General features: G+C 36.0%; 1 protein-coding gene across 4 annotated transcripts; it reads left to right on the top strand.

Moving 5' to 3' along the window:
• Window positions 1-550: 550 nt before the first annotated feature.
• On the top strand, window positions 551-10,706 carry LOC132615118 (RING-H2 finger protein ATL34-like). 4 transcript variants are annotated; one of them, XM_060329689.1, is made up of 4 exons: window positions 551-1,829; window positions 2,502-2,599; window positions 5,939-6,410; window positions 10,348-10,706. In XM_060329689.1, the coding sequence occupies exons 1-3, from the start codon at window positions 1,671-1,673 to the stop codon at window positions 6,372-6,374; spliced, it is 693 nt and encodes a 230-aa protein (XP_060185672.1). In that variant the 5' UTR covers window positions 551-1,670; the 3' UTR covers window positions 6,375-6,410; window positions 10,348-10,706. The 4 variants fall into 4 exon arrangements, with proteins under 4 accessions (XP_060185672.1, XP_060185671.1, XP_060185673.1 ...); XM_060329688.1 differs by lacking the exon at window positions 10,348-10,706 and adding an exon at window positions 8,023-8,222 and having other exon boundaries at window positions 5,939-6,414; XM_060329690.1 differs by lacking the exon at window positions 10,348-10,706 and having other exon boundaries at window positions 551-961; window positions 1,720-1,829; window positions 5,939-7,164.
• The last annotated feature ends 205 nt before the right edge of the window (window positions 10,707-10,911 follow it).

Genomic DNA, 10,911 nt, shown 5'->3' with positions numbered 1-10,911 from the left:
ATACTGCTCATCAAATGATTAATCAGGACAGTGATGGTCCTAATTCTAATGGTAAATACTTGCTTGTACCCTATATTTGTACTTAAGTATGATATATATATTTGAGAAAAACTTACTCGTACCCTATATTTATACTAAAGTACGATATATATCTTTGATAAATTCTTGCTCTTACCCTATATTTGTATTAAAGCACAACATATATCTTTTAGAATAATTTTTTGTCATTTAATTATGAAATAATTTAATATATATTACTCTTTTCGTTTCAATTTATGTGGCTCTATTTGATTCGGCTCGGAGTTTAGGAAAAAAAAATGAATAACTTTCGAAATTTATGGTTCAAAACAAGATATATATATTTGTGTTGATGTTAAATCTATCTCATAAACTTAAACTGTTTTCAAATACAGTATTGAAATGTTATATTTTTTTTTACACTGATTAAAAAGGAAAGTGAGACACGTAAATTGGGACGGGGGAGTATTTAATTATAATTTGTTATTGCAAATGAAAAGAAAAAAAAGTGAAATTACTTGGTTTTACTCCATTAATCAAGAAAAAGAACTACTCCATTGCTAAACTATGATTATGGATCTGAGATCTCTCTCTCACACAAATCCCTCTCACTAATTTCCTCATAATATAAGATCCATGTTTCTCTCTTACCAGTAACACTTCACTCTCTCTCTCTCTCTCTCTTAATTTTCTCTCTCCATATGACCATATTAAGAAAACATGCTGACTCTCTTCTTTCTTGATTAAAATGCAAAGTCTTCTACATTCAAATATCCATTACATATACATGCAGAAACATACTAGAGAGCTAAAGATGGTATTTTTATGAGGTATAAAGAAAATCCAGAAAAGGGTTCTTGGAAATTGAAGGTGAAGATTAGATTCTTGGCTGCATTTTGAAAAGTAAATTACTCAAGTGTTAAAAAGATCAGATTTTTATGAGGTATGAAGAAATTCCAGAAAAGTGTGCTAGATATTGAAAGTGAAGATTAGGTTCTTGGCTGCATTTCTTAAAGTAAATTACTCAAAGTGTTAAAAAGATTAGATTTTTATGAGGTATGAAGAAATTCCAGAAAAGTGTGCTAGATATTGAAAGTGAAGATTAGGTTCGTGGCTGCATTTCTTAAAGTAAATTACTCAAAGTGTTAAAAAGATTAGATTTTTATGAGTTATGAAGAAAATCCAGAAAAGGTTGCTTAGAAATTGAAAGTGAAGATTAGGTTCTTGGCTGCATTTTTCAAGTAATTCACTGAAGTGTTAGAAAGATTATATTTTTATGAGGTATGAAGAAATTCCAGAAAAGGGTTGCTAGAAATTGAAAGTGAAGATTAGGTTCTTGGCTGCATTTTTTTAAAGTAAATTATTCAAGTGTTAAAAATATTAGATTTTTGATAGAATTATAAATAAAGTATTATAAGGTGTTTATTTATATAGTTTCTGGAAGTGAAAGTGTGGGGAAGGAGGATGCTAATTATGTTATTAAGGATTGGCTTTATGTTTTCTTGTGATTCTATGAGTTGGGTATAGTGTAGAATTTGCTTTTATGTTGGAATGAGCAGAGCAAAACTTGAACTTTTCTTGGAAATTTAAAGTCTTGGGCTATTGGAGTGGACAGTAAAGTTGCTATTTTGGGAAAAAAACAAGTTGGTGAAATGATATCTTCAGGGACAAATTTGGTGATGACTGTGATTGGATTTGCAGTTAGTACCATGTTCATAGTATTTGTGTGCACAAGGCTAATTTGTGCAAGAATTCAATTGAACGCTAGACGGCGCGATTTTGCATATGCTTCTAGATCTGATCTTAGCATTGTAAGCACTTGTTTTCATTACTGGTTTAGTAGTATTGTGTTGTTTTATTTATCGTATGCTACTATTTTTTTTTTTTGAAGAAAAATGAGTATTTGAAGTTGAAGTTGAAAAAGAGTGTTTGGAAGTTGAAATTGCGTTTGGACAGAATTTAACTCGGAAAAAAGTGGCAGTTTTGTGAGTGAAATATTTCTCAAACCACTTTTTCCAATTTCAAATTCTCTTAGCTCAAACTGAAGTTGAAATAATGGACAAAATTGTAAAACAAAAACTGATTTGCAAATAATATATATGTCCAAGCGCCTACTTAATCTGATCATGACTGCAGTTTTGATTGGTTGGATAGTCTAGCCGTAGCCGGTGCATAGTACATATTCAATCCTGTAGGCCACTTAGGTCTTTGATGTGTAGGTTGTTAAAGATGTTTTGTGGAAATTTCAGGTTCTTGCCTATGACTTGTCATATTCTTCGTTGAGAGGCCTTTCAAACAAACATCAATTTGTCTTATTGTCCTCATTTCACAACCTAGCTATATGGATCAGTAACTGTACTAAAAATATACCCTTTTAGTCACTACTTGGCTTTTTCTTTTACTAATGAAGCAGAATGATTTTTTCTTGTGAATCACTAATACTGGTTTTTGGTTATATAATAGTGTATGTTTAACTTGTACAGTTGGAGCGTGGTTTACATGGTCTCGAGCCTCTTGCTGTTGCCAACTTCCCGACAAAGAAGTACGGCGATGTGTTTTTTACCTCTGCAGAAGATGCTCAGTAAGTTGATGTTTGCTTCAAGTTCTACATATTATACAAGCTATAGATAAATAGCACTTCTTTCCAGTTGGTGGCTCTTGACTTCTTCATAAGATGGACTTTGCAGTAAGCAAATCTACTTTTTGTTGAAAACAGTGAAAATTTTGTTGGATTACATACCAAAGAAGAAACTTGTAAGACAGTTTTAGCTTGCCCCTGATTTAAGCTTTTATGGTCTTTGTCATAAGTTCTTACTTAGTTTAACAACTAAGAATAAGTGTTTATGGTCCACTTGCTCTGCAAAGTGAATTTCTTTTGGAGAAACTAAATCAGATTTAGTTCCAAAATTTGAGTTATTCGAATCATTTGGGACAAGGCGATCAGGACAGCCAGAACAAGAGAAGAAGGCCTTCTTCTTCTTCTTCTTCTTTTTTTTTTTTTTTGGGGGGGGGGGGGGGGGTGATAAGGTGAATTTAGTAAAAAGGTGTTCTTGGTTGAGAGAATTGTTATATGCTCAAACTGGTGTTCTGTTGAATTCAGTAGCATTCGCTCTGCCCTTTGCTTTGCTTGTGCTGTCTTCCTCCAGTTCTGGAGAACCAACAGCCAACATTAAGCCTATGAGGCATTAAATATGACCGGATTAATTCTCATAAATTTAAACTTGTTTTGAGTAGTGATTGATACTTTCTTCATGGAGAAATACTTGAATTTAGCTCAGGTTCGAAATCTTTGAAGTCCTTTTCTTGTTTGTATTTCTCTTCAAATATAACCATTTGCTCAGATGAGAGCTTGCATCACCAGGGTTTACCATTATACTGGAAAGATCCACCCTCTGACCTCAACTGTGCTCTGTATCTGATATTATGAGTAAATGAAGGACTGCAGTAGCTACCCAATTGAGACGTACTGTACTCTTGTTGATTCAATGATCGAATCCAGAATCTACTAGCTCACATGTATAAATATATAGGATTAAAAAGTATTTAATTATATATATGTATAAGTCGAGCCGAAGGTAGTGGGTACATCCTCACCTGCTCAATTATGTAGATCCGCCACCGCATTTGTTTTTCCTTTTGCATAGACTCTTTGTTCAATTATGTGTTTAGAGCCTCAAAACTCTGTTCTAGATATATGGAAAGGAAGAGTAAATCAGAAGCATTAAAGATTAGGGCCTTCCTATATATGCCTATATGGGAAAAGGTGTTAAATAAACACAGCAGATGAAACAACAGTTTCAAGGTGTCTAAGATTTTGCCACACGCTTCGTGAACTAGTCTTGGTCTTCCTAGTTCCTACATGACATGGATAGGTTTTTTGGTCATGAGACTTCAGATTTTCCACAAAACCAGCTGGAAATTTCTCGGAGGGACAAGGACTAGAAGCTAGCATTGGTTTTATACTTAAGAAACATGGTCTAGACTGCACATGACCACTGATGTGATTGAAATACGAACAACTTCTAAACTTTAAAGGTTGCTGTTAACTCTTTCCTCTCTATTTCAATGAATAACGGGACTTTATTTCAGAGTTCTTATAAGCTTCACTATATGTAATGGGACACTATTTGTCATCCAACGTACTAAAAGATGAACGTTCACTTTTTATTTAACTGTCAAAGCGTGTGTTACAAGTATTGAATATGACTATTAAACTAGAAACTTCGATGAGACTTCTAGTCTATGATTGGCCTAATAGAGTTTACTAACTTCTAGGCTACATATACATTATGAGTACATCTAGTATGAAGCAACATAGGAAACCGAGAATTGTTAGGGCATTTCATCTTCTCCATCTGGACCTGGACTTACGTCTCTGCTGGTCAAGATAAAAAAGTATCCTTATCTCTTTGTAGTATCAGGTTTTGAAGAATATAGAAGCAGACTAGCATTGGGTTAAAAGCATCATATATAAGGTAGGTAGTAGATATATGTGTAATATGATTGTATCATATAGGTGCTTCAATCTATGGGTTCCGATTCAGGCCATAGAAACTTTATCTGAGAGCCATGCAAGGCGTAAGTGTAATTCTATCCTAGTGGGCTTCGACGACCATAGATATCATATCAGGAGGGCTTGAAGGAGACGCACTAGTTCAAGGGAGATACAAGATCAGAAATTGCATTTTGAATTGGGGTGCCAAAAATATCCCTCTTTAAAAATGCACCCACGCTTCTTCTGAATGTAGTATAATAATCGTCATTCATCATACAAGAGAAATGGCCTTTTTCTGGTTATAATTGTTGGAATCATGTACTGTATTCTATGTAGTATAGATGTTTGTAAAATAGTCCCGGTGTTGATTGATGGGATATATGTTCAACATGCATGTGACCATAGTTGAATTCTAAGTTGCTCGGACTCGGGTGCGGGTGTCCGATACTGGTGCGGATCTAGAGGTCGGATCCTTCATGATCTAAATTTTAAGATTCGGGGATACGGATCCAAGTATGGATACGAGTGCGGGATTCAGCTAAAAATAATTGAAATATCTAAAAATAGAATTATAAAACCTAAATTATGAGATATTATGTGGAAAACTTGAGGAGAAAATATTGATCAAGAGAAGAATGAGATAAAAGGAAAAGGAGTCACATAGAAATTTCAATATACAAGATATTCCATTTTCTTCAGGTCTACCTTAGCTTTTATTTTGATTATAGAAATCATTAGATCTGTCTGGAATTTTTCCATCGATTTTGGTCAAAGTATCCAAAAACAGTTGACCAGATCGGGTACGGATCCCACACCCATGTCATGTCGACACGGGTGCGGCACCGAAAATGAAGAGTCCGAGTAACTTAGGTTGAATTTTTATCATTGTTAGAACGCTGAAAAAACGTGGCTAACCATATTCTGTACATCTGATGTTGGAGTAAGAACCTAAAGGGATGTCACCTTTTAAAAATTAAAAATAAAAATAAAAAAATAGTTGAGGTCTTTTGCTTATATTATTACCAATTTTTTTGGTGTGCCTATCTTTTTTGTGTCTTGGGCCAGCTTGTGCACACCCCGACTAATTCCACAGGATACCTGCTGCTGCATCCCACCTGCATATGTACCGCTTAACTGTCCACCAAGGCTTGGACAGAAATCACCTAGTGTTTTTTGCTTCCTGCAATTTGAACCTGAGACTTCATGGTTCTCAACCCACTTTATTGACCACTAGGTCACATCCTTAGGTGCTTTTATGGTGTGCCTATCTTGTATATTGTAGTTTGGAAATTCTGTTGCTTGTGGAGTATTGCAGGTGTCCATGATACATAGATTGTCTCCTTAGTGCTTTAGATGTGTTTGTTGTTTTTAAATTTTTAACATACCCAGCTACCTTATAACTTCCTCTCCAAATTATTGTCATAGGTGCATTGTTTGCCTTGCCGAGTATCAAGAGCAGGATGCCTTACGTATTTTGCCACTATGTGGGCATTCTTTCCATGCAACATGTATTGACATATGGTTTCAGCAGCACTCCACGTGCCCAGTTTGTCGAATTTCTCTGCGTGAGACTCCTGAAAAGAAGAGATTTATGCAACCGTTGTTTAGTTCAGCTATTCGATCTCACTATGCGATGGAGTACTCCCTGAATGTTACTTCAAACCGCTGTCTATCAGCTGAGCAGAGGCATTCTCCAAGATTACATGACAGCCTGAGACCGGACTCCACAACAGACGACGCTCAGTGTCCACCCGAGGGTGGTATGATGGTAATCAGAGGGAACAATGTCATTTTAAACGAGGATAGTCATAACACGAAAAACTCAGAAAACAAGCAAGTTGAGAGCCCGTCAAATACATAAGCTTTCAAATTGGCAGAGATGGGAAGATTTCACAATGTAGGTATCGTGTTCATCCCGTTGCTCGGGTTTTGATTTAATAGATTACTTACCGCTCATAGCCTTTTGTAAATAGGCAAAATACATCAAAACACCCCTAAACTATACCCAAAATGTTAATATCACACCTAAACTATACGAGCGACCTATTACACACCTTAACATCTTCAATGTGAATTTAAGACCACCCTGCAAAGTATTATACTACTTTCACAGCGTGTGGTGTTCCACACGCGCATGCCACGTCAGCGCCACATGGAAATAAAATAAATTTTATTATTTTCAGTTCTTTTTCTTTTTTTCTTTTTAATTTGCACTATTTTCTTTTTCCTTTTCTTCTATACTCATTACAAAACCCACCACCCCCACCACCAATTTCACCACAACCATATCCGCCACCACCAAATTTGCCACCACCCATTTCACCACCACCATATCCATCGCTACCACCACAATCAATTTCACCACCACCATACCCATCACCACCGTCAAACCAACCATCAAACCCACCACCATAAAATAAAAAAATTAACCACAAATTTCACTACCCACAACCAAATCAACCATTAAATCGCTTCATAACTACTGCCACTATAAGAAATTGCAAACAATCACCATAAATTCAAGATCCGCAACTAAATTCACCATCGAAATTACATCACCCCGTCCAAAATTCAATTTGCTGCTGCTGTTCAACAGCACCGACTATTCAATATGCTGTTGTTGCTGCTGCCCCCCCCCCCCCCCCCCCCTCCCCCCCCCCCCCCCAAAACCCGCTCCTCTTCCCCCACCCGCTCATTACAAAACCTCCATTATCACCGGTGGCATATCACTATCCCCAAACCCAATCATCAATTTCATCACCACCATCAAATTTACTAGCTATAAACAAAGATGCCATCACCACCATCGAGATTCATGTTTTTTTTTTTTTTTTTTGGTATTACTATCCTAATCAACAAAAATTGATTGACATATTTATATTAATGGTGCTAGGTTTTAATTTTTGATGGTGGGTCAGGTGAGGATGGTGAAATTGATGGTGGCAATGTGATTATTTGTGATGGAAGGTTTGGCGAAGAAGAAAGGGAGGGGTTTCGGGTGTGGGGGTGGTTTGGCGTGAAGATGGAGGGAAGGGGCGGGGCAGCGGCGTTGAAGGGGGGGAGAGAGAGAGAATGTAAAAAAAAAAAAAAACCAGGGGTAACAGGTGCAGCCGTGCGTGCAGGGATGAAGAAGAAAGAGAGGTGGGGCGGGTTTGGAGTGATAGAGGGGCGGGGCGGGTGGGGGGGGGGGGGGGTACAGAAATATTTATTTTAATAAAAAATGGAATAAAAAAATATTTTTTTATAAAAAACGCGCCACTTATTAATTGTTTTTGTATTTTGTGCCACGTCAGCTTGTAGGGGGGAATTAAATTCACTTTTAAGATGTTAAGGTGTGTAATAGGTGGCTCGTATAGTTTAGATGTGATATCGACATTTTGTGTATAGTTTAGGGGTGTTTTGATGTATTTTGCCTTTGTAAATATAGTAAGGCAATGTTTCTTTGATTATTATTTTTACCCTTTATCTTCTTCCTTCTTTTGAGTACCTCACACTTTGCTATACTTCAGTTTACAGCTTGAAGGTGGTGGTAGTTTTGTAGATCCATTTGTTCAGCTTCCTTGCTGCACAGTGACACTTTACATATGAGTGTAGTAGACAAGATTGTATCTACATATATATTCAGTGTTGACCTATAGATTCTTATTTCTTATGATGTTTTTGCAAGAAAACTGAACCAGGAATATGAGAAATCACACCCCTTAGTAGATCATGTTATTATAGGAAATGCTAAGCTGGTTCAAGAGCAGTGGCCTCACATGTCCACTATGGTCATGGTGGACTTATCAAGTTACTAATCCATGTTTTGTACAGATATGAACATACAATTTGTTTAAGTGCCTTGATTGTGCTATTTTTAGAACCCCTATTTAATGAATGGCCAAAGTTTTAAAAGTTTAGCTGTCTCAAAATCAAATTCATAGCCATGGATGAAGTTAAAAATTGCCGCACTAAAGTTTTAAATTTTAGATTATGGATTTGAATTTTGGTTTTTCAAGCTTCAGACTCGAAGCTAAGAAGCACCAATAGGAGGTTCAATCTTGATGTTTCTAAAACTGATTAAACTTTAAATAATTTTAAAATTAGATATGTTTTAAAGAAGGTCACTACAGGCGGCTATTTGGTGAAATTCCTACCTTTTGCGAGTCCAATTGGGAGATCATGTTATAATAAAAATGAAATTATTGACCAAAAAGTAAGGCAAGCAAACTTTTATAGTAACTTGTTAAATTGCACATATAGTGAAATTCTTTTTATTGCATGCAATATGGTCAATAGATACAAAGTTAAATCCTCTAGAATTCTAACAAGTGTGATTTGAAAGTTACATACAATTATTATAGAAGCAAACTAAAAAAGAAGTTTGAAAGAAAAGGACAAAACTTCTAATTTGTGGCAGGAATGTAGCTCCCTTAATTGATGCAAAAAATTAAAACCATAGTGATAGTGCCCCTATAATTGGTGTGATGTAGTTCAACGTCATTTTCATGCATTAACTAATGCTAGTAATTTTGGATCCCATGTTACGGGACAGCTGACTACTACTTTTGGATGCTCAACTGAAAATGATGTATATGATCATTAATGTTGTTTTAAGATCCATATATGACTTCCTTCCTTTATTTTCACATGGTTCATTACAAATTTTGTCGTACAAATGTAAATCACAAATCCTTGCCATAAATCATATGGGGCACTCTTTTTTATCTTTCCAAATATTAATGCTGGTGATATATTCTAGTACTAGTTATGTGAATTAGTTTTTACACTCTGTTGCTGTATTTTGTATCCTTTTGGTAGGTGTATATACTCATGGGTTAACACGTTCTTTAATTGTCATTTAGTGAGTTGATAAGATATTATATAAGATTGTAAGCGGAGGTACAGCAAATAACATTAATGTGATAGGATTCCATTGTAATGTTATGAACAACACCAAGATTATAGCAAAAGGTTACTTAAAGGCAGATAATAGAAGATTAATTATACCAACTAGTAGGTGCTATATGTACGTGTCATTTGCAGGATAGCACAAGACAAGCAATGTTATTGAGATATAATATCTTTATATTATTTGATATTATTTGATAGCATATTTGTAGGGAGATAATTACCATATATTAGTTAGTTTCCTTGTTTCACTAATTACCATATATTAGTTAGTTTCCTTGTTTCACTAGGATCTTAGTTTCCTTGTTTCACTAGGGTTCAAGATTGTATCCTATATATATTCTCTCTTGGTGAATGAATGGAATAAGTCAAGATTGTATAGTTTCTACATGGTATTAGGCCACACGTTTTTTTTTCTTCTCTTCATCGTAAATTTCCATGGCCGGTGACGCCGTACCTCCTCCACCACCACCCAAAATTGAGTCTAATTCTCCCTATAGGACCGACCCGGGGACTATATTACGCCTACTCGTTTCAAGGGCGCATCAAATAACGCTACCGTCGGTTAGCACTTTACTTCCGATCAATGGAAGGCTATTACGGGATTTTTTGGTAATGCTACAATTCCCGAAAATTGCTTGAATGGTAAGTTTGATGTTTTTTCTTGGATTATTGACACTGGTGCTACTCATCATGTTACCGGTGAGAAATCTTGGTTGTTTGATGTCCATACTGTTGATTGTCCTATTGGTTTGCCTAATGGTGAAAAGGTGCTTGCTTCTTTGGAAGGTTCTGTTCGACTGTCAGATAAAATCACCTTACATCATGTCCTTTATGTGCCTTATTTACGTTGCAACTTACTCTCCGTCCCCCAACTTACTGATAATTTACATACTATTGTCTCTTTTAATTCTTATATGTGTGCTATTCATGACCCACTGAAGGAGCTGATTGGAACGGGAGTTAGGAGGGACGGACTATACTATTTTAGCAAACCGGACGTGGTGCAACATGTGTCTACTGTCGTGGCAACGTCCGCATTGGAATTGTGGCATCGACGATTGGGGCATCCTTCCGAGAGAGTAGTTAAGTTGCTTCCTCATGTCAGTAGAATAAGAGTAGTTTAGCAAAGGATTGTGAAGTGTGTTTACGTGCTAAGCATCCTAGAGACAAATTTCCTTTAAGTGATAATAATGCATCTAGAATATTTGAGAAAATACATTGTGATTTGTGGGGCCCATATCGCCATGTTTCGTCGTGTGGAGCTCGTTATTTTTTAACAATTGTTGATGATTTTTCCCGAGCTGTTTGGATTTACTTGTTGATTGATAAAACAGAAGTGTTTCCGATGTTTATGGCTTTTGTTGCTATGGCTGATCGACAATTTAATCAAACAATTAAAGTTGTACAAAGTGATAATGGTACAGAATTTAATTGTTTGATCGATTATTTTTCCGCCACTGGTATTTTGTTTCAAACCTCTTGTGTGGGTACTCCGCAACAAAATG

The sequence above is a fragment of the Lycium barbarum genome, chromosome 10 (assembly GCF_019175385.1).
Source record: "Lycium barbarum isolate Lr01 chromosome 10, ASM1917538v2, whole genome shotgun sequence".
NCBI classification, from domain to species: domain Eukaryota; kingdom Viridiplantae; phylum Streptophyta; class Magnoliopsida; order Solanales; family Solanaceae; genus Lycium; species Lycium barbarum.
Note: the sequence above shows the minus strand (reverse complement) of the source record. Positions and strands in the feature narration are given on the sequence as shown.